Source organism: Brassica rapa, chromosome A04, assembly GCF_000309985.2.
Source record: "Brassica rapa cultivar Chiifu-401-42 chromosome A04, CAAS_Brap_v3.01, whole genome shotgun sequence".
Classification (NCBI taxonomy): domain Eukaryota; kingdom Viridiplantae; phylum Streptophyta; class Magnoliopsida; order Brassicales; family Brassicaceae; genus Brassica; species Brassica rapa.
This window is the reverse complement of record NC_024798.2, coordinates 18,604,263-18,628,422: the sequence shown is the minus strand read 5'-3', so window position 1 is coordinate 18,628,422 and position 24,160 is coordinate 18,604,263. Positions and strand designations below refer to the sequence as shown.

The window sequence follows — 24,160 nt, the reverse complement described above, 5'->3', positions numbered from 1 at the left end:
CCTACCGGCTCTGCAGTCTCCTCCGCCGGGTTCAGCCCCCGACTCCGTCGGTGGGTCAGCCAGGGTCCTCCTGTGCCGTCTCCGTTCTGTTCTCGCATCTCAGCCTCATACAGTCTCTGTACTCTCTCTATACCGGAGCTGGTCTTTATGGATGAGATAAGATAGATACCTTTCTCAACTCTTGGGTTGTTATAACCTCCTACTAGTACTGCCTCCAACAACTTGATATAGCATTAATCACTTTGAGTTACTCACCTATATCAGCATTTACTGACCTTGGAAAGTCGAGATCTCACCATCTCTTTAAGATACTCTCCACGCTGGGTCTGGTTATACTAAATCTCCTTTCAGCTTGAATTATTTGTGCCACTTCCACCATGTCTCGCCGCTACTCTCGTTCGGACAAGGAAAAATGGAGTGCGGCCGCCCCCCCGCCACCTCCGCCTACTCGCCGTGCTCCTATTCGCATTCCAGACAGTGACCCTGCCGCCCTAATAGCGGAAAACAAGCTCACTATCATTGGTAGGGTTACAAACCCACGGTTCCAGAGACCTCGAGCTGTTATCGACTTCTTGCCCCAAGTCTGGAATTTGGAAGGGCACGTTGAAGGCCGTGAACTAGGGCTAGACAAATTCCAGTTTCGTTTCGATTCAGAACACGAGCTTCAAACGGTTCTTGACAAAGGCCCGTACCATTACAAAAGATGGATGTTGATACTACAAAGATGGGAACCAGTGGTGTCGGAAAACTTTCCTTCTCAGATATCCTTTTGGGTGAAAATCCATGGTATCCCCCTCCACTACTGGAATGAAAAAGCTGTTGAAACTATCAGCGATGCACTTGGACATGTCTCAAGCCGAAACGCCAAAGAAGCAAAGTTTCGTGTAGAAGTGAATGGGCTCCTTCCACTTGAAATGAAAATGGAAATCTTGCTCCCCTCTGAAGAAGTTACAGAAGTGGAGTTTCAATACCTAAAGATAGAGAAACACTGTTTCACTTGTTTCTCTCTCCTTCATGAAGAGGAGGACTGTCCCTCTCGCCCAAGAGGAGCTCGAGCTCCTAAGGATAGACCCCTCGGTATTACTCAGGCCATTGCTCTCCAGCGAATCGAAGCTGACAAAAAGAGACACGATGATAGAAGAGGCTATAGACGGCCTGCTCCTCAACAATCTGCCCCAAATAATCCTTCCCTGACGAATCGGGAGGAGCATCGCCATTACTCTGATAATAGAGACTCTCATCTGTTGCCTTCAGACCCTGCCTCCCATCGGGATTACCATCGCCATTACTCTGAGAATAGAGGCTCTCGTTCGATGCATGTAAACCCTGCCTCGCATCACTCTAACAGACCTAGCGGGGGCTCTTTTGAGCCTCGAAGCCAGCATGATGAAACTGTTAGAACCCCTGCAGCATCAGCCACCAGAGGATCGATCAGGAGGGGATCAGGAGGATCGATCGCAGACGGCCAAATCATCTATCCAGTGAATCAGAACAACAGTGGAGGGCAATCTAACTCTAGGGAGAGAATTCCCGCTCGTGATCGGCTGTCAGGACAATCCCAGGAAGACAGAGTTCCTGCCATGGAACGCCTCTCTGGTGGAGATACATCAATGGTTCCGGTATTTGAATTACAGGACATTGGAGGGGAAGTTGCGGTGGAACCCGCGTTACAACCCTCACACTTGGCATCTGGCTCCAGGGTTCCGGCCTCTCTGCGTCTAGGAAGCCCAAGTGTCTCAGGCAACAGGAACAAAGCAAAGGCTACTGCAGCAGCAGCGTTAAGCAAACAAGCTGGGAAGCGAAAGGTGTCAAAAACCACGAGCAATAAACGTGTAGCTAGAAGCCCAATGCAAGTACTAAGCCTCTCAAAAAGCATTGCAGCACGATCCAAGATTTCCACCCGTAGGAGACTATGCCCAGCTCGCTATGCAAATGAATTTGCGGGGCCAGGTTCAAGCCGCAAGAGACAGGATTCGAGTAATCCCATTACGGTGAATATACCGTCGACTAACAAGGAAGGGGCGGATTTTCGGTCCCATCTTCCTCCTCTTCCTTAGTAATTATGAGCTGGAATTGTCAGGGCTTGGGAAACGTTCTGACAATTCGCAGAGTGAAGGAGTTACATCGGACTCTCTCACCGGATATCATGTTTCTCATGGAGACAAAAAACTCCGATGAATTCATCAAATCAAAGCTGGACAGTATACAGTATCCCAATTATTTCTCAATCCCACCAGTGGGCTTGAGTGGCGGCCTCACTTTGCTATGGAAGCAGGGGGTTGAGATCAAAATTATAGAGTCATGTGCCCATTTCATCGATGCTGAAGTGGTTTTCAAAGGAACTTCATCCTTTGTAACTTTTGTTTATGGCGAGCCAGTGGCAGGGAATAGAGCGGATTTCTGGAACACTCTTACGAGAGTGGGTGCAAACAGAGAGGAAGCATGGCTATTGACAGGTGATTTTAATGATATATTGGATAATTCGGAGAAGGAAGGAGGGCCTGAGCGATGGGAGGGCTCCTTCACGGCATTCCGATCTTTTGTTTCACAGAACGGACTATGGAACCTTAAGCACTCCGGAAATCAACTCTCATGGAGAGGAGTACGATACACTCATCATATCAAGTCTAGACTGGACCGCTCCTTGGTTAATTGCTCCTGGTCAGAGTCATTCCCAATGGGTAGGAGTGTGTACCTCAGATATGAAGGGTCTGACCACAGACCAGTGATCACTTACTTCAATACTGCAATGCAAAAACGCAGGGGTCTTTTCAGATTCAATCGATCATATACTGAGAATGAGGAGGTTACACAGCTAGTGGATGCTGCCTGGAATCATCACCCTCTCGATTCAGTCATTACAAAACTCAACTCTGTCCGTCGAAGCATCATCAAATGGGCTAAAGAACAGAATGTAAAGAGCAACCTTGTTATCCAATCTGCCCAGCAAGCGCTTGAAGAAGCACTATCAATGCCAGTTGCGGACTTACCTCATATCCAAACTCTCACTAATACATTACTGGTTGCTTATAGAGAAGAGGAAAGTTTTTGGCTACAAAGAAGCCGGATTCAATGGCTTAAGAAGGGGGACAGGAACACCGGCTTCTTCCATGCGGCCACTAGGAAGAGGAGAGCGCTCAATAATCTCTCAGTGATAGAAAAAGAGAATGGCGAGGAAGTGTTTGAGGAAGCTCAGATCTCTTCGGTCATTGCAGATTACTACACGGAGATGTTCACCACAAACAGCAACTCTGACTTCTCTCTAGTCCAAGCCTGTCTTGTTAATAAGATTACTCCAGAGATGAATAGTCGGCTTATAGAGATTCCATCAGACAAGGAGATTGAGGAGGCAGCTCGGTCGATAAATGGAGGAAAAGCCCCGGGCCCGGATGGTTTCTCAGCAAAGTTCTATCACTCTTATTGGCATATCATTGGGAAAGATGTAATCACTGATGTCAGGAGCTTCTTTGTCACCGGAATAATACATCCACAGCAGAATGAGACTCATGTTCGATTGATTCCCAAAGGCTCGGGACCGCGAAAGGTTGCGGACTATCGACCGATAGCTCTCTGCAACACTCATTACAAGATCATTGCCAAAATCCTTACTCGACGCCTCAAGCCTCTGCTGCCAGATCTTATCTCCAAGACGCAATCGGCTTTTGTAGCGGGACGAGCTATCTCGGACAACGTCCTCATTACGCATGAAACCTTACATTATCTCCGAACTTCAGAGGCGAAAAAGTATTGCTCCATGGCGGTGAAAACCGATATGAGCAAGGCTTATGATCGCATAGAGTGGGGTTTTATTAGAGCAGTCCTGGCCCAGCTTGGTTTTGACCCGATATGGGTCTCTTGGATCTTGGCGTGTGTTGAATCAGTGTCGTACTCTTTTCTGATCAATGGTTCACCTTCCGGTCATGTTACTCCATCGCGTGGAATACGGCAAGGTGATCCGCTCTCACCATACTTGTTCATCATGTGTACAGAAGTCCTCTCAGCGATGTGTACTAAGGCGCAACTAAACGGTACTATGGCGGGGGTGAAGGTAGCACGGAACTGTCCTCCGATTAATCATCTATTGTTCGCGGACGATACGATGTTTTTTTGCAAATCAACACCCGCCTGTGTCACTACTCTGAAGACGATCTTAGAGAGTTATGAAAATGTATCTGGACAACGGATCAACCTGCTGAAGTCGTCTATCACTTTCTCGGCTAAGACACCTGGTGAGGTTAAAGCTCGAGTGAAGACTGAGCTGTCTATCCCGGCAGAGGGAGGGATTGGCAAATATTTGGGCCTCCCCGAAAACTTTGGCCGCAAGAAGAGAGACATATTTGCGGCAATTCTTGATCGCATCAGACAGAAGGCGCATAGCTGGACATCTCGGTTCTTATCAGGCGCCGGTAAACAAGTTCTCCTCAAATCTGTCCTTGCTGCAATACCGTGCTATACGATGTCATGTTTCAAGTTGCCTATCTCTCTATGCAAACAAATACAATCCCTCCTTACTCGATTTTGGTGGGATGCAAACCCGGAAAAGAAAAAGATGTGTTGGGTCGCATGGTCTACTCTCACACTGCCCAAATATGCTGGTGGCTTAGGTTTCAAAGACATTGAGACTTTTAATGATGCCATGCTCGCTAAAATTGGCTGGCGCCTTATACAGTTTCCAGACTCGTTGCTGGCACAAGTGCTGCTCGGAAAATATGCTAAAGCTTCCTCTTTCATGGAGTGTGAAAGCCCATCATCAGCTTCCCACGGATGGAGAAGTATCTTGGCAGGTCGGGAGGTTCTAAGGAAAGGACTCGGTTGGGTGGTTGGGAATGGAGAAAACATTAAGGTTTGGGGGGATCCTTGGCTCTCCTCCTCCTTTCCTACAGCCCCTATAGGTCCACCAACTGAGAATGCAGTATCGATGACGGTTAGTGAGCTTCTATGCCCTCTCACTAACGCCTGGGACATCCAAAAGATCCAGAACTATCTTCCTCAGTATGAAGGCATTATTAATAGGATTATCACAAGCTCTGCCCCTGCTCGCGACTCCCTTGCCTGGCTAGCTGAGAAATCAGGAGAGTACACTGTGAAAACGGGATATGGAGTGGAACGTGTTGGCTTGATCCCTCCTCACACAAATGAGCAAACCTTTGATTGGCTAAAGAACATATGGAACCTGAATACTTCACCCAAGATCAAGGATTTTCTATGGAAAGTCAAAAGAAAGGCAATCCCTGTTAGTTCCAATCTAGCGACCAGAGGTATGGCTCCGTTTCCTTGCGCGAAATGTGGAGGAGTTGAAGATGATCTCCACGTCTTCCTTCTCTGCCCCTTTGCTTCTCAATCATGGAGCCTACTACCAGTTTATGAAATTCCGGATGGTTCAAATAGCTCCATGGCGAGCTTATTTGCAAATGGTAAGAAGTACACCAATCTGCCTCCGGTGGGGTGTGATACCCCTGTCTGGCCCTGGCTCTTATGGAACCTTTGGAAAGCTCGAAATAAGTTGTGCTTTGAAAACAAAACCTTCACGGAGTGGGAAGTTGTGAACAAAAGCGTTACTGATGCGAAGGAATGGGCTGCTGCTCAACTACTCGCTGAAGAACATAACCACGCTACCAAGCGACAAGGTTCTCCTCCGATCATTCCCCAACCATCTCCTGGCCAAGTTCTGTGCCATGTGGATGCAGCTTGGGATCTGCGTACTGGTAACTGTGGCATAGGGGTTCTGTTTTCGGAACTGGAAGACACTAGGATCCAGCCCCTTAAGGTTTCTCGTTCTTTTGTTTCATCAGCTCTCATGGGAGAAGCTCTTGCTGTTCGTTTGGCGGTGATGACCGCCTCCTCGTCTAACGTCCGATCGCTGATAGTTCTTTCGGATTCCCAGGTTCTTATCAACATGATTAGAGCTAAGGAATCACGCCCGGAACTGTTTGGCATCTTGTTTGACATCTATCATTTTAGCTTATCTTTTGAGGATATCTCCTTTCATTTCATTCCTCGCTTATGTAATGTTGCTGCTGATAATGTGGCTAAGGCAGCCCTGGCTTCTGTAAACTCTACCTCCCTAGTAGGAGGCTGACTCTGTTTTCTTAATTGAATGAATCGTAGTTTGCTCAAAAAAAAAAAGTTACATGAATACAAAAGAACACATGTCCCCGCCAGGAAATGTTCTGTACTAATCTCTGTGGACCATATTGCGTTTTGTTATAATAACGCCAATATACATATGTTCTCTCTTATATCACCTTGTATATATGTAAGAACACACAAATATACATCAACACAACCAAACCAAGGCATAAAATAACTTGGAGAGTCTCTCATGGCTTCCGAAACAACCCAACAATGTTCTCCTCCTCTTCACTTTGTTCTCTTCCCTTTCATGTCTCAAGGCCACATGATCCCCATGGTCGATATTGCAAGGCTCTTGGCTCAGCGAGGTGTGACTATAACCATTGTCACTACCCCTCACAACGCTAACCGGTTCAAGAGCGTTCTTAACCGGGCCATCCAGTCCGGCCTGCCCATCCATCTTGTGGAGGTGAAGTTTCCATCTCAAGAATCGAGTTCATCAGAGGTACATGAGAATATAGACTTGCTAGATTCATTGGGAGCATCAATGCCTTTCTTCAAATCCATTATCATGCTCGAGGAACCGGTGGAGAATCTCTTCAAAGAGATTGAACCAAGGCCAAGCTGCATCATAGCCGACATGTGTTTGCCTTTCACAAACAGAATCGCCAAGAACTTTGGTATACCAAAGATCATCTTTCATGGCATGTGTTGCTTCAACCTTCTTTGTATGCACATCATGCGCCAACACTACGAGTTTTTGGATACTATAGAGTCTGATAAGGAGTACTTCACCGTTCCAAATTTTCCTGACAAAGCTGAGTTCACAAAATCTCAGATTCCAATGATCACACAAGGTGCTGGAGTTTGGAAAGAGATTTTAGATGGAATCGATGACGGTGATAACACTTCTTATGGTGTGATTGTCAATACCTTTGAAGAGCTTGAGCCAGCTTATGTTAGAGACTACAAGAAGGTTAAGGAAGGTAAGGTATGGAGCATCGGACCGGTTTCCTTGTGCAACAAGGAAGGAGTAGACCAAGCTGAGAGGGGAAATAAGGCGGCTATTGATCAAGAGGAGTGTGCTAAATGGCTTGATTCTAAAGAAGAAGGGTCTGTGCTATACATTTGCCTTGGAAGTATATGTAATCTTCCTCTATCTCAGCTCAAAGAGCTAGGGCTTGGCCTAGAGGAGTCCCAAAGACCTTTCATATGGGTCATAAGAGGTTGGGAGAAGTATGATGAGTTACTTGAGTGGCTTTCAGAGAGTGGGTTTAAAGAAAGAATCAAAGAAAGAGGTCTTCTCATAAGAGGATGGTCACCACAAATGCTTATTCTTTCACATCCTGCTGTGGGAGGATTCTTGACACACTGTGGATGGAACTCAACTCTTGAAGGAATCACTTCCGGGGTTCCATTGCTCACTTGGCCATTGTTTGGAGACCAGTTCTGCAATGAGAAATTGGCGGTTCAGGTGTTAAAAGTTGGTGTGCGAGCTGGTGTTGAAGATTCAATGAGCTGGGGAGAAGAGGAAAAGATAGGAGTGTTGGTGGATAAAGAAGGGGTGAAGAAGGCAGTGGAAGAATTGATGGGTGATAGTGATGAAGCTATAGAGAGAAGAGCAAGAGTCAAAGAGCTTGGAAAGCTAGCTCACAAGGCTGTTGATGAAGGAGGCTCTTCTCATTCCAACATCACTTTACTCTTACAAGACATAATGCAACAATCACAAATCAAGAATTAATTGTATTGTTGCTTTTGATTGGATTATCTATTCATGTAATATGTTAATTATTAATTAATCAAAATTCAGTTAATATGTGAAATCTTCTAAAATTGTTTGCCTTTTACATCATGTTAATATTTTAAATATTTTTTCTAACTTTTTTTTAAAGTTTAGTAGAGTGCAGAGACCTGTTATGGTGGTCCTCACTCCTCAAGAGTTGAACTTTGATAGTTCTTCTAGCAGCCCCTTTATAGATAAGACTTATCATCAGCAGTTTTTTTGTCTTCGTTGTAAATGTCATCAGGAACCATTTCCCCATGGCGCAACATGAAGCTTTGTTACCAAAGACGGTTAAAATATATTTATAGCTTTTTTATTTTTAAAGATGTCATTCTAATATGTAGAATGTAGTTGTCCAAAGAGAGGAATAGAGAGTCCGTCCGAGTTTGATTTTTGTGTGTTTATTAATTTTGTAATTTATGCGTCTGTGAGCACTTTTCTCTTTATTTTCAACGTAGTTCTCAAAGATATTTCACTTTGGGGCTTGAGTACTAAAGAACACATTTGAGTGGCCGCCACGGAACGTACTAGTCTCTATATGTTTTGTAAACAATAAGCCATTTGCTTCCTGTCTGTATACCTACGAACTATGTAGTAACAATAACGTAGATATTGTGGGTGAATACGGAAATTAGGGTTTTTTCTTTGTCTAGTATTTAGTCTATTTTCCCCATGAAATAGCTATTTTAAACGTATCTTAACTTTGAGATATTTTATGACTTTCGGTCTAATGAATTCTCTAATCAAAATGCTCTATGAATAATTGAGAGGAAAAAAGATAAGATATAAAATGGAGAATGGGACATGGACATGTGAAGATATCAACATCGGGTGCTACATTTTCTTTTTGTCAATAATGTGCATCTGACCAGGCCCATATCTTAACCTTTTTGTCACATTTGTATACGTAATGATTTGAGATATACGGTAATATTCACGAAGAAATGCTTAATATAGAACAGGCAGTCAAAACCTAAATTTACTTAAAATTACCCAAACTCACCCAGTTTTACTACGATATCATTTCTGCGGCTGTTAACTTTTATGCCTTTTTCGACGTAGTTCTCAAAAATATGTCGTTTATTTTTGGCTTATATGAATATAGAGGAACACGAGTGCCCGCCACGAAATGTATCTGTACTAACATGTGGACTGTATTGTGTTTTTTTAGCGAATAAGCAAATGCGTTATTGACTTATTGTTCTCTCTCTCTTTCTTGGTCAAGATTCAAGAACACGTCGTTTTTTTATTATTTTCTTGTCGTCCAAGTTTATCTACTTCTATCGAGTCAATATATATACATATATCTATGCAAAAACAAATATACACACTCACACCATCCAAATCAAATCAAAGCAAAAACAGAAAGTAAAGGTTAGAGAGAGTTCCTCATGGCTTCTGAAACATCCCAACAACTTCATCCACCTCTTCACTTTGTTCTCTTCCCTTTCATGGCTCAAGGCCACATGATCCCCATGGTTGATATTGCAAGGCTTTTGGCTCAGCGTGGTGTGACCATAACAATTGTCACGACGCCTCAGAACGAAGCGAGGTTCAAGAACATTCTAAGCCGAGCCATCCAGTCCGGCTTGCCCATTAGGCTGGAGCATGTGAAGATTACATTTCAAGAAGTTGGTCTGCTTGAAGAACACGAAAACGTAGATTCTCTTGACTCAATGGAGCTGATCGTACCTTTCTTTAAAGCAGTGAACATGGTCGAAGAGCCGGTCATGAAGCTCATGGAAGAGATGAAACCTAAACCAACATGTCTAATATCTGACTTTTGTTTGCCTTACACAAGCAAAATCGCCAAGAAGCTCAATATCCCAAAGATCGTTTTTCATGGCGTATCTAGCTTTTGTCTTCTGTGTATGCATATTCTACACAGAAACCTAGAGATCCTGGAGGCCTTAAAGTCAGACAAAGAGCGTTTCTTGGTTCCTAATTTTCCTGATAGAGTTGAATTTACAAAACCTCAAGTTACTATAGCAAATGATAGTGGAGAGTGGAAACAAATCTTGGCTGAACAGGTAGAAGCTGATGACACATCATATGGTGTAATCATCAACACATTTCAAGAGTTGGAGTCTGCTTATGTGAAGGACTACAAGGAGGCTAGGGCTGGTAAAGTATGGTCCATTGGACCTGTTTCCTTGTGCAACAAGGTAGGAGTAGACAAGGCCCAAAGGGGGAAGCAAGCTGCCATTGATCAAGATGAGTGTCTTAAATGGCTTGATTCTAAAGAAAAAAGGTCAGTGTTATATGTTTGTCTTGGAAGTATATGCAACGTTCCTTTTGCTCAGCTCAAAGAGCTAGGGCTAGGCCTTGAAGAATCTCAAAGACCTTTCATCTGGGTGATAAGAGGTTGGGAGAAGTATAATGAGCTAGCTGAGTGGTTCTTGGAGAGCGGTTTCGAAGAAAGAAACAAAGAAAGAGGGCTCCTAATCAAAGGATGGTCACCTCAAATCCTTATCCTTTCACACCCTGCCGTTGGAGGATTCTTGACACATTGTGGATGGAACTCGACTCTTGAAGGAATCACCTCAGGTGTTCCATTGATCACTTGGCCATTGTTTGGAGACCAGTTCTGCAACCAGAAACTGGTCGTGGAGGTTTTAAAAGCGGGTGTAAGTGTTGGGGTTGAAGAGGTCATGAGATTTGGTGAAGAGGAGAAGATAGGAGTGTTGGTGGATAGAGAAGGAGTGAAGAAGGCAGTGGAAGATTTAATGGGTGAGAGTGAGGAGGGAAAAGAGAGAAGAAAGAGAGTTAAAGAGCTTGGAGAATTAGCTCACAAGGCTGTTGAAGAAGAAGGCTCTTCTCACTCCAACATCACATGCTTCCTTGAAGACATGGTGCAAGTAGCACAATCCAAGAAGTGATGTATTGTTGTTACTCTCTATTATATCATTGATCATGTAATATTTTATCAGCTATTAAACTTCACAAAAAAATTATCATTTATGTATGGTTGAATAATCGAATTTATATCAAATTATATACACTAAATAGTTTTTTTTTTCATATTCAAACATTTAAATAGTGGGAAAAGCAAGTTTATAATATTTTGTTTTGTTAAACAGAGAGTTGAAAGCTAGACAAGTGGTTCTGAAGATTACAGCTTCGGTATTGCTTCTAGCGACTCCTCAGAGCTTTACATATATATAATCACTGTGTTTTATTTTCTTGTTGAAGACTTATCAACAACCCTTTTCCTCCTTATGACAAAGTTGATTTTGACGTATGCTACAAAGTATGAAGATTTTTAGTTTCTCTAGTTACTAATATGATATGGGCTTTGAGAATTTGTGTTACTAGAACGCCCAATAATATATCAAAGCCCAATAATATATCAAAGCCCATTAACTCGGAAGTGAGATGAATGATCAGATCTTGAACTGGAAATAACACTCTCATATAAGTGTCACTGTCCCTGAAATTGATCTTCCCGACAACAACCCACGACACCATCACAGAGAAAATGTAGTGTTGTTATTAACCTGTGCAAATCCATGTAATATTAACATAGATATAATTTAATAAAAAAATGAGTTTAAGCTTCGAATCGAAGAAACACCAATGCCTTGTTTTCCTGAAGTTCAAGTTGCAATTGACAAGTGAAAATCATATATGATCAGTGATTCAAATTCATCTGGGAAGTATAAAATCAAATCTGAAAAATATGAATGGATGTGGAGTTGGAGCTACAATAAAAAAAAAAACGTAGCCAAGGGAAATATGGCATATCCAATAGAAGATTCTTAATTCTCGTCCTATATAGTTTCACAATATATACTTTTATTTTTATAAAATCAATAAACAAAAAGTTAATCAGTAGCAGTGTTAGTGTATAGCACTACTTTCCTATGACTCAAAAGTCTCAAACAAAATGTTGCTTCGCCTTTTCACGATTCAAATATTTTGAATATTTTCTAAAATACTGTAACAACCATAAATTCAAGTACAAAACTGTGGTTACACGGTATAACGTATAGCAAGGTTGCTCGTTAAAAGATATCAGTTAACTGTTAATCTCACATAGTAGCATACACGTGAATCAACAACAAAAATACATAACAACTGATCGTCACCGAAGTATATAATCAATATGGCGAATTGGTGATTCGTGTGATGTTTAATGGTTTACGTAACTATAAACTATGTGTATATCTTAGGTTTAAAATATGAACCAGAATAACAAAAATAAAGTTGCATGGGTGAGATTTTAGTTGTTTGATGTTTTGTAGGCATTTTGCACGCACAGAATATAAATATACAACACGTCAAGTCATCGCATACGTATGATCCATTACAGGATTTATGAACTTTCACACGTATTGCTTTTGTTTGTTTAATTTCTTAGGTACTATCAATGTATTCATCAGACAAGATAACTCATGAAATCGGATCCATTTTCTTAAAGTAAACGAGAAAGTAAAGTATATATTTTATGGAGTGTGATTGGAGCTGAAGTGAAAAGGGTAGCCAATGAAAATATGGCATATCCTTGGAAGATTCCCAATTTCTCAACCCATCATTTTTTTTTTTCAAAATATTTAATATTATCACACTTTATCACATGGATGTAACTTTGCTAGCGTAGAAGGGACATTATAGATGTATGTATTTGTGCGAGTCTATAAAGAAAGCATAAAAGCATCATATGAAACCCTCTCTCCACAACACCGAAACATGACGGTGGTGTTGGCTCTTCTCGAAGAGCCTCAGGAAGTTTGAACCAGCAAGCGGGTTCTTCTCTATATATGTAGATTGGGCAACTCGATCTGATCCTTTGGCATTTCCTCTATCTGATTGAAGAAGAAGAAGAAGGAAGATGATGTGTGTATCTTCTTCTAACTTTTGAGAGTTCTGTTCAACTTGTGTTTGGTTCACTGTTTCGCTTCTTCTGGTTTATATTATTTGTTTTGTTGTCTTTTTTATTATCTCTCCACCTGTGTGTTAGTAACGTGATAATTACTATCCTAATGTTTTATGAGTTGATGCTGAATTCTATAGTATCTTAATGGTTTATACTGTATTTTACTTCCTATGTTACAAATAATTAATTCATGATGAGATTTTTGCAGAAAGGGTGATTTTGTTTTAGTTTTAACTTTGTGGCCTTGCTTAAAACTCAAGATAAGAATATGATGGCATGTAAAGATTTGTATAACACAAATCACTCAAAACCATGTTCTAGTGAAAAAAATATATGATTAATAAGTTGATTCCACCAATTATCATTTTAACACTATTTTTTTTAGAAACCTAAACCATACTATCATCGACCAAAAGCTAATAACAGAAAACAAACAAAAAAAAATTCTACGTACATTAGCAAAATAAAAGATAATGAATTAATAGTCAAAAGATTATGAAAGAAGAAAAACAGATACACAGTTAGATCTTAATTAATTAAAACCATACATAAACATAATATAACATGACATGGAATAATATAAATCAAACAATAGCAGAACATGTCACATTATTATCATTACTAACATTTGAAAATAGAGTGAAAGAACATTGAAGGACAAATCCAGAAAACAAATTTAAGTTACTCAACCGCTTTCTGCCAAATTTGTAACAAACGGCAAAACATATAAACGCAATTATTTTGAGAAACTAAAACGCTATTATTTGCGTTGTAAGTCAATCTGGGCCTTTGGGCCCAGCTTTAGTTTCTTAACAATCGGCCCTTGTAAAAATCAATAATTACAAAAGCTGCCACTGTCTGTAACTTGCTATCTTCTTCCTCAATGGCTGCAAAGAGAGTTTGCGTGCATCTTCCTCCTCCAGATCAGCCTCCCCTGAACCCTAAATCCACTCATCGATCTCGATTCTCGATCGGATGCTATACCTCCGCCGATTCGTAACCAAACCGGTGGTTCTAAAACTCTCCCAAGGTTCGCTTCGTTACTCCGATTAGGTTAAACCGTTTCTGTTTTCTTCTCTACTAATCTCATCTTGCTTCTCCATTTCTTCTCTGTGTTAGAGTCCGATTAGAGCAGATTCGTTTGCTATGAAGGAAGAGTTTGCCCCCGGCGGTGGCGGCGAGATCAGTTCGGTTAAGCGGATGGCCTTAGACGGCGACGAGAGGAGTGGGATTAGCTGTAAGCGAATCAAAACGACTCTGGTCAATGGTTTTATCGTTTACACTAGAACGAGGAGGACTAAACTCAATAAGGTTAACGAAGAAGACGAGTTGAAGCCAACAGATGAAGTTGCAATCAATGATCCAATAGCTGAGAGTTCTTGCGTTAAGAATACAGTTGTTGAGAGCTTTGTGGAGAGAACTGCTGTGGAAGAGCGCTTAGTTACTGGCAGCTTAGCTGAATCTAACATCGCTGAGAGTTCTTGCGTTAATAATACAGTTGTTGAGAGCTCTGTGGAGAGAACTGTTGAGGAAGAGCGCGTAGTTACTGGCAGCTTAGCTGAGATTATGGCGGATGATAAGTTCAAAGAAGTGGATACTGAGAGTGGTAGTGGTTGCTCATTAGTCGATGTTGTGATTGATGATATACAGTTTGAAGAATTGTTACATGAAGCGATTCCAGTAGAGATTCTTCCCGAAGGGAGCTTGGATTTTGAGGTAGCTAAAGACAGAACCATGGGAAAACGCTATTTGGCGTCAAAGGCGAATAGGCATGGATCTTTGAAGCGTACAAAGAAGATGTATAAATCGCTTTTGAGACTGAAGAAGGTAAACAATGTAGTCTCTAAGGATGCAGAGGTTCTGGCAGGATCAGAATTGGATAGTGAGGGGTTGGATGAACAGAATCTTTCTATGAGTCTGGCTGGCATTTCCAATGTAGTAGTCCGCAAAAGGCCAGATACAGTGAGGGAACTTTTTGAGACTGGTATACTTGATGGTGTGTCGGTGGTTTACACGGGTACTGCTCAGGTTGGGATATTCTGTTTTGTTTTTGTATGCTTTTGTGACCATTTCATTCTAGCTTAATCTAAGTAATTTTTTTTAATAATGTTTTAGTCTCAAGGCTTTGGTCTCCGTGGCATCATTACGGATGGTGGAATTTTGTGTTCGTGTTCCTCCTGTGATTGGGCTAATGTAAGAATATGTTACTCTGCAACTCGTAATGCAGGTTGACTTTGATTATCTCTAGTAATTCTATCAGACATATTGTGGTATACATGACCACTTTCTTTTTGTAGGTTATTACAACTTCCCAATTTGAGATTCATGCTAATAAGCAATACAAACGAGCATCACAGTATATTTGCTTTGAGAATGGTAAGAGCCTACTAGATGTTCTGAAGATTTGTAGGAACGCTCCTCTACATTCTCTTCGAGCAAAAGTTCTTGATGCTGTTGATAGTGCGTCTAAAGAAAAATGCTTCACCTGTAAAAGATGCAAAGGTGGGCTGTTATAGTATTTTCTCCCTAGCGTGTTCTAAAACGTATCGATTTCTTAGATTTTTTCGGTCAAAATTGAACTTAATGCCTGTGGTTTGTAGGCGTGTGCCCTTTATCCTCTCTTGGCCATAGAGGGTTACTGTGTTTGTCATGCTCAGAGATAGAAAATTCCCAGAGTAGCCCTACTGCGACATGGACCCCAACTAGTGCTCCTGCGTGCATAACATCTCTGGCTAAGAGCAGATGGAAGATAACAAGAAAGTTGGTAACCTTTATTCTATGTTCTCTTAGTCATAAGGTGTCTCTTCGACTATTTATATTTCCATCTTATGTGTAGCGAATTTTATTTTTTCTTTGGGTATCATGCATGAGTGTAAATACTCATTCTCTACTGTCTTGTTTGCTTTTTCAGGCGATCAGAATCCACATTAAAGTCGCCTCTATCGATATCCCCACTGGGAAATAGCACTCAGGAGATCACAAGAAAGTTGGTACCCTATTGCTGGTTTTTTATGTTTGTATGTATTGCATCTTCATCAACCATTGTATTGATAGGACCCTTTTTGCAATTTTGTTGTCGCTTAAGCATGGTATATGTAATTCATGTCCTCTTTTCTTGAATCTGATCATCAAAATTTGAATTACCACCTTACGTCTCAGGGCATTACGTCAAGCTTTGGTTGGGAAGGCTCTCAGTGCTTCTACAAATATATCTTCACATAATAAGTGCAGATCTGAGTTTAATATGTTGGTATCTTTACTTCATGATGATATTAGCCAAACTAACGCTGATGATAAAGAGTCGTATTTTGACGTGTCTAGTTCCTTGTATTTTTGAAGGTTAGCCCAACATTCTGTGACCCCCAAGGCTTTAAAAAGCGTGCCCCTTTCTGTTTCTTCAAAAAAGAGGAGTTGTAGAACAACGAGAAGGTTAGTATCTCTTATTTGTAGCATCCTTACTTTTGGTTTTGCTGGCTGGTTTCGAACTATTATGTTTTACATATATCTCTTTGCATGCAGGGATCAGGGATTGCATAAATTAGTGTTTGAGAGAGAGGGATTACCAGATGGAACTGAACTAGGATACTACGCCCGCGGACAGGTTAGCTACCTTATCCTACGTGTGGTTATTATATATCTCTGAACCTGACCTCCTCTTTTAACACATAATATCACTGTGGGCAGAAATTGCTCGGAGGCCACAAAATGGGTGCCGGAATTTACTGTTACTGCTGCAAGTGTGAGGTACTTGATATTATACACTCTACATCATGATTCATGCATTATCAGTTCGTTCTTAATATTACATTTTTCGTGCAGGTGAGCCCATCCGTGTTCGAAGCTCATGCAGGCTGGACATCTCGCAGAAAACCGTACGAATTTTCTACCGTCTCTTTTATATTGGAATTTTGCATTCCTTCGATGTCTGATTAGTCTCTACTTGTTGCAGTTATTTTTACATATATACATCTAATGGTGTGTCTCTTCACGAATGGGCAATGACTTTCTCACAAGGCCGGAAATATTCTGCTAATGAAAATGACGACTTGTGTGTCATTTGTGCCGATGGTGGAAATCTTCTGCGCTGCGATAGCTGCCCAAGAGCCTTCCACATAGGTAAAGATGTACTTAAACAGTTTTACAGCATGCATTTCACTTTCTTTTTTACCTCTTGAATAACTTTTCCTATAGTTCAATATCTACACGTGTTCGTAACATATTGCATGAAGGATGAGTTAATTGAATGATTATAATACTGATCTAGAAAAGGGTATGGATATATCTACAAGCAGGATCACTTCCATTTTAGCCACTTTTCTGAATTTCAGATCATGTCTCTCAAACAGTAGAGTCCGTTGTATTCTTATGTTTTGGATCACTCTGTTGAAATTTCGATAAATTTTTTCTCATTTTATCTGTCTGGTCTATGTAGAATGTGTTTCCCTTCCAAGTATTCCTCGTGGTAACTGGCATTGCAAATACTGCGAGAAAAATTCCAAGACCGAGACTATTGGAGAGTACAATGTTAATTCTTCTGCACCTAGTCAACTAGAAGGAGTTGATCATGCTGATCAGTTAGCTGGACGATGCATTCGAGTTGTCAAGAACATGGAAGCTGAAACAAATGGGTGTGTACTATGCAGGTAAATATTCTGGCCGAGTCTAATTTCTTATTCTGAATGTGCGGTATGCTAACAATTATTTAACTACTATGTCCTTCGAGTTAGAAGGGCATTACCTGTTTGAGAGTATTTTATTAATATGTGCACGAACCCAGTACATTAATCGTCTTAACATATTTTTGTCCGCAGTGGTTCTGATTTTTGCAGATCCGGATTCGGGCCACGAACGATCATAATATGTGATCAGGTAATTTCTCAATCGTAGCAAGATCTTAAATTAGATTATTTGCATATCACACTAATAATTACTACTTTTGCTTATATTTACATTGCAACAGTGTGAAAAGGAGTACCACATTGGATGTCTGAGTAGTCATAACATTGTGGATTTAAAGGTGACGGCATATAACTCTATACCCAGCGTATAGTCTTCTGCGTTTGTGCCCATATTAGATCTTTTTGATAATTTCAGCTAACACGGGATGATATGATTTTCTGACAGGAATTACCTAAAGGAAATTGGTTTTGCTCTATGGACTGTACGAGGATAAACTCCACTTTGCAGAAGTTACTGCTTGGTGGGGCGGAGACACTTTCAGGTTCTTCTTTGGAAATAATACGCATGAAGCAAGGAATAACTGATGTTGATTCCGTCAGTCATCTAGACATCAGATGGAGACTGATCAGCGGCAAAGTTACTTCTCCTGAAAGCCGGATGTTACTGTCTCAAGCATTGGCTATTTTTCATGTAAGCGGCTTTGCAGATCTTATAATTGGTACTGTTACACAAAGGATGAATTGCATAGCTCATGGCTACTTCTCTTTTCGTTGAGGATTGGCCAGAAAATAATGGGGCAGGGTAATTAGCAATGTGCAGTACATACTACACGATAGGACAAGGAAGGTTGCATAGGTCTACGTTATCCTTTAGTATAGTTCGTTAAAAACTCAAATAATGTTTATATAGTTTCATTATCATTTGGTTAGTATGTACGAATATCTCTATTTCTATACCTACAAGTTGAAACTAAAGTAGGGTACAACCATTAATATGAAGTACCTTCTTCTGGAATGATCATATGACTAATGTTCCTTTAGTATAATTCCTAAGAACTTGTATCATGTGAATGCCTTTTCTGCAGGATTGCTTTGATCCTATAGTTGATCCAGTTTCAGGGCGCAATCTTATTCCAAGAATGGTTTACGGGTAAAGGACTCTTCCATCATGCATGCTTCAAGTAGCCTGATTTTTTATTCCTATAACACTTTCATTAACAATCACAAGTGCATTTTTCGTTTAGGAAGAGTATGCAAGGACAAGACTACGGAGGAATCTGCTGTGCTGTTTTGACTGTGAAGTAAAGATCTTTTCCTCGATTCTATATATGTTTTGTTTTTGCGGTCAACCATTGATTTGGCTTATTTTCCGCTGCTAATTTATGTAGTGCAACTGTTGTTTCTGCTGGACTACTACGAGTATTTGGCCGAGAGGTTGCAGAACTTCCATTAGTTGCAACACGCATGTGCAGCCGAGAGAAGGTAAATGTCTTATTGTCCCATTTACAAACCATATCTAGAAGATAAATTATGTTTCCTGATTGACCCTATGAGGTTCCTTTCCTTGCTTAACCGAGTTTCATGGGTTTTTTAAAAACAAAACAGGGCTACTTTCAATTGCTATTTTCCTGCGTTGAGAAGCTACTCTCATTCCTGAATGTTGAAAGCATCATGGTTCCAGCAGCTGAAGAGGCAGAGCCCTTGTGGATGAACAAATTTGGCTTCAGAAAACTCGCACCTGAACAGGTAAAACGTTGGGATTTGACTTGTTGGTAAATTGTGTAGTAAATGTTCTAATAGAAAGAAGCTCATAACAATGAAAACTTTATTGTTACAGCTCAGCAAGTATGTAAAAGTGAGCTACCAAATGGTGAGGTTCAAAGGAGCATCCATGCTGCAGAAACCGGTTCATTCGCACCTGATCACTGACAAGAAAACCGAGGCGGAACACAATTTTGATTTGAAACAACCTAAGGAGTCGTTAAAGATGGATGGAAGAGTGGATGAGTGAGTTACAAACAATAGAGACGTCTGTATATTTTGTAGATTAGAAACGAAACTCTTTCTGTTTACTTTTTAGATTCAGATTTTACCTTTTGTTCTTATTGGAAAGAAATATTTTAAGAAAACAATGTTACAATTTGGTTTACATTAACATTGTTTCTTTCTGTTTCTGCTTATCGTGGTCCACGTTTATTCAAATACTACACCATTAGTATTGTAAAACAAAGTAGCAAGTTTTATTGATCAGATAATAGACTTTTAACTTAATAAATCAATTTTTGCCTCTCAAAAAGTGATCAGTGACCAAATGCACAATTTAACCACCGCACTTATTATTTTCAATTTTCTATGAATAAATTAGATTTACAAGTTTCCGACGTCACTCTTCCTTACAGCTAGCTACAAACTTCTAACCTCTATTTTTCTCTGAATAATAAGCTAAGAGAAACAACATAATTCATGATGTCAAGTGAACTGATCTTGATCTTCGTTTATTTTCTCTCTATCATCCTAGCCATCTATGGTTTACCAGAAAGATATCTCAAACAGTAGAGGTGATTACCAAACCTTACACACTAGCACAATGCTTCAGTTTTTACTGTTAGACAGACTCTCACTCTCCAAATGAGAGTTAGTATGAATTGCTAAAAGAAATCTTCTTATAAAAAAAAGGGAGATGTATTTGAGTGGATCAAACTATAAGTAGCAAGTTTTATTCATTGGATGAGTACACTTAACTTTCATCCATAGCAATGGAAGATGAGTTTACCATGTTAATAAAGAAAAATATATGAGGATTCAAAATATAACAACTTAAAAATGCAAGCATGACCAGAGCCGTGTCCATGTGTTTTAAAAGAGGCAAATGCCTCAAGAAATTGAGTTTAGGATTTAGTGATCATTGTTTAGGGTTTAGTATTTAGCGGATGAAGTTGAGTTTTTATATATGTTTTATAAATTATTTTTAAATATTTATAAATGATATAAGAGGATTAGATTAGCCGTTTTTCATCACAAACTTAAGGTATTTATAAATGATTATCCTTTTAGATTAAATTTGGATAGAGATATCAAATTTATGGTAAAATTGAAATTCTTCTTAATTTTGGGGCCCCTTCTTTTCCAATCAATTGATTTAAAAATACTTAAACATGTCTACTTTTTTGCCCTGTTCGGAAACTCGGTAGGCGCTATACGTGCGTTCGGGTTGGGCCTAGCGCCTAACGTAAAAATCGGAGATTAAGCGGGGATTACGCGGGGCCTAGTTTTAAGTCTATTTTATATTTTTAAATACGTATATATATAATATGTAGTTTATGTATTCATATCCGAGAAAGTTGCGGTGGCATAGTGGTAACGGTTCTACTCTAATGTCCCTCAGACCCGAGTTCAAACATCCCCTTCTCCTTATTTTTTGCTTTTTTTACCAAAAAATAAATGAGTGGCATTTTTGTAAATATCTTGTCGTCTTCCTCATTAAATCATTAGGATTTTCTGGGTTCTGCAATTTTTCTTCCTCGCCGCCATTGATTTTCTTCTTCTAATCTTAACTATTGTTGCTGTTTAATCACGATTTACACTTAAAAACAACACATTAGCTATCTATTAAACGATTTCGAGTATCAGAATGACAAAAAACGAAGATTTTTTTGTACCAGCCGCCTAGTTCGCCGAGTTGGGATCAATCGCCACGGCCAGGGACCGCCGAGCGTTTAACCGCCGCAAATCCGGTCACGGCGGCCGCGTTTTAGAAAAGGGCTTTTTTGTAATAGTTTTCTGAAAATTTAATTTGTATTATCCTTTCCAGTCTAAATTTTATATATAATTTTAAATTTTAAATATTCACTTATTTTCTTGACAAAAAAATATTCACATATTTATTGTTTTCTGTATATGTTTCACATATTTATCATATACTCTTCTAATTTATTTGGTATTATAATGTTGAATAATTTTATAATTTTGCAATTACAGTTATAATTTTCTTATTAGCATAGGTGTGAAATTTTTGGGGCATCATTCTTTGAATGTATGTAAACAATCTTAATAATTTTTCATCAACTATTTTCATCTTTTTTGTTTACTAAGTTTTTTTAACTTCACAATTAACTTCACAATCAGAAAACATTTTAAATTTCATTAAGGCTCCAATTTTTAGAATTGCTTTAGTCCCCATATAGACTAGGTACGGCACTGAGCATAACTATACAATTAGATCAATAGCAAACTGGAAGCATGTTGGTTACATATCGATACATCATAGTTACACTGCTCTAAATTTTGAAGGAAATTTGAAAAGAAAATTAGTTGAACAAAATAAGCATAAATTAGAAATTAGTGAAAAAAAATAAGAAAAATGTAAGTAAAATATAAGCAAACAAAAGTGATAACAATATTGTAAGACTATACCATAGATGATCATTTATTAATAGGTAACCCAAATAAATAATCAAAACTGTAAGAGTATCTATACGTCGTCTTAGTTAAGCAATGATTGGTTCTTGTTCATTAAAACCTTATCAGCCTAGATTTGCTTGTTAGTTGAATCACCTTAAAACCCTTAACCAAAATTGTAACCTTAATAACCAGATTGAAACTCCAAACTATATATAGTCCAAATCTGATGTTGATCTTGGATCGCTTATCTCATCCACACTCTTGTCACACAAACAGAGTGTTTAATGAAACAATCCGTTATATGCATCCCTGAGGATTTTATTGTTCTGTGTCCACAAGTCCCATGCATATTCTTGGTTATTGAATGTAGAGAATGCTTTACTTTATAAATTAGAATGAATCTTTAAACCATACATTAGATTTGCTTGTCTATAGAACTTGCTGCTCTCTCTTGTAGTAGTAATGTATGGTTCTATGTAAGCAAACAGGGAAAAGGTAACAGTCGATGAGAAGAAAATAAATGTCATACTCCATGGGACAGGATATCAGAGGACTTTTATTGAATGGAATGACACCGGAAAATCCTCAGGAGGCACTGTCAACAGCTATTCTTTTGCTGTCTCCGCAGCTAGATTCACAGCTCAAAACGTCAGCTTCAGGGTAAGTACACCACCAATATCAACAATCATTCCCTATTCAATGCAGTTTTTTTCTCATACATAATTATTGTTTCATTTCATCTGATGAAGAACACAGCACCAGCACCCGAGCCTGGAGCGGAAGGCGCACAGGCAGTAGCTCTGCGGATTGAAGGAGACCAAGCTGCTTTCTACGGGTGTGGATTCTACAGTGCTCAGGACACACTCCTGGATAATGCTGGACGACATTTCTTCAAGCATTGTTTCATACAAGGTTCCATTGACTTCATCTTTGGCATGGGAAGATCGCTTTACCAGGTAAATAGTCAAAACAAGCGGTTGAGAATTTCAAAATATGGTATATAACAATGTTCAAATTGTAAGCAGGACTGTACGATTAGGTCCATAGCAAAGGAGAGCACCTCAGGGATTAGTGGCTGCATCACAGCTCAGGATAGAACATCAGAAGCTGAGAACACAGGATTTTCTTTTGTAAACTGCAAGATATATGGAACCGGTAAGGTGTGGTTAGGGCGAGCATGGAGACCATACGCGTCAGTTGTCTTCTCCAACACATATATGTCCAATATAATCTCTGCAGAGGGATGGAACGACATGAGAGATCCAAACAACGACAAGTAAGTGAAATACAAAATTATTGTCAGATCAGACATTCAAAACATTTCAACTGATGTTCTAAATGGTTTCGTGTTTCAGGAAGGTCTATTTCGGAGAGCATAGATGCTTTGGAGATGGAGCAAACCAAAAAGGAAGAGTTCCATACAGTAAACAGTTGACAGATTCTCATTTCACCAGCATATCGTATATCGATGGTGATGAGTGGCTCCATTAAACTACCGTACTCTACAAGTTTTAGAATTGATGCAGCTGCAGCGCCATCTTTACCAGTTATTAGTTTGTTTTATTTCCTTTTAATGAACGTAAGCATTAATTGATGCAGCTGCAGCGCCATTTAGTTAACCGACCCCTCATCTCCAACTAATTACATCCTCGTGAACATGAATTTGAGGTCCATTTCGTATTATTATTTATGCACTGAAGAGAAAGGAGAGATTTAAGTTTTAGGCCAACTAAATGTTAATCCAAACTGATGCAGCTTGGCGAGCGGATCTCCATTTAGCTGGACTAGGATGGATACTAGACTCAGGCGAAAACAGAGTCTCTTTCATGGCTCACTGTCATCACCGTTAGCTCCCCATTGGTTCCGAGAAGCTATACAAACTTGCATTGAAAAGGGACTCCGTCAAGCAGGCTTTGAAACCGACTCGCTTAAACTGGTGAAAGCCCTCTCTTCGGAATCACCAATAGCAGAAATCTATGGGATTGTAGCTGATATAATTTGTTTGACTTCAGCTTTTGATTTTATCTCTTTTGTGTAGATTCATCATGGCAATAACAGAGATGCTGATGCTTTGGCAAAGCAAGCTCTGTGGAATGAACATCTGCTGTAATGGTTTCTATGAACAATGGAACCTAATCTATTATCTAATGAAAGGTTGTGTTAAAAAAACAAGTAATTGAGTTTAATTTTAGTGAATTCAGACTACAAAGACACTTAGATTCGGTATGGTTGGGTTTAATTTAAATGTTCACCCTCAGCTATTTGGAACATATACAATACAATTTCATCAATAAAAAAAAACATATACTAATACTATTAAAATGAGAAAGCTTAATAAAGTTGGAAGCT

General features: G+C 39.7%; 4 protein-coding genes across 4 annotated transcripts; all 4 read left to right on the top strand.

Annotated features, from left to right (window-relative positions):
* The first annotated feature begins 6,182 nt into the window (after window positions 1–6,182).
* Window positions 6,183–7,947, top strand: LOC103865558 (UDP-glycosyltransferase 73C1). Its single transcript, XM_009143360.3, has one exon. The coding sequence runs from the start codon at window positions 6,323–6,325 to the stop codon at window positions 7,811–7,813; it is 1,491 nt and encodes a 496-aa protein (XP_009141608.1). The 5' UTR covers window positions 6,183–6,322; the 3' UTR covers window positions 7,814–7,947.
* Window positions 7,948–8,191: 244 nt separating this feature from the next.
* Window positions 8,192–12,935, top strand: LOC103865557 (UDP-glycosyltransferase 73C2). The gene has a single exon (XM_009143359.3). The coding sequence runs from the start codon at window positions 9,247–9,249 to the stop codon at window positions 10,732–10,734; it is 1,488 nt and encodes a 495-aa protein (XP_009141607.1). The 5' UTR covers window positions 8,192–9,246; the 3' UTR covers window positions 10,735–12,935.
* A 618-nt stretch (window positions 12,936–13,553) lies between these two features.
* On the top strand, window positions 13,554–19,588 carry LOC103865556. Its single transcript, XM_009143357.3, has 21 exons — window positions 13,554–13,761; window positions 13,851–14,759; window positions 14,847–14,924; window positions 15,029–15,233; window positions 15,332–15,491; window positions 15,643–15,717; window positions 15,891–15,977; window positions 16,071–16,160; window positions 16,251–16,332; window positions 16,416–16,475; window positions 16,551–16,603; window positions 16,681–16,847; window positions 17,164–17,374; window positions 17,543–17,600; window positions 17,692–17,748; window positions 17,856–18,101; window positions 18,496–18,560; window positions 18,655–18,711; window positions 18,799–18,892; window positions 19,016–19,156; window positions 19,248–19,588. Exons 2-21 carry the CDS (start codon window positions 13,878–13,880, stop codon window positions 19,419–19,421), a joined length of 3,042 nt encoding a protein of 1,013 aa, XP_009141605.1. The 5' UTR covers window positions 13,554–13,761; window positions 13,851–13,877; the 3' UTR covers window positions 19,422–19,588.
* A 2,507-nt stretch (window positions 19,589–22,095) lies between these two features.
* On the top strand, window positions 22,096–24,156 carry LOC103865985 (probable pectinesterase 15). Its single transcript, XM_033289412.1, has 5 exons — window positions 22,096–22,177; window positions 22,293–22,471; window positions 22,561–22,767; window positions 22,837–23,087; window positions 23,167–24,156. Exons 1-5 carry the CDS (start codon window positions 22,096–22,098, stop codon window positions 23,300–23,302), a joined length of 855 nt encoding a protein of 284 aa, XP_033145303.1. The 3' UTR covers window positions 23,303–24,156.
* The last annotated feature ends 4 nt before the right edge of the window (window positions 24,157–24,160 follow it).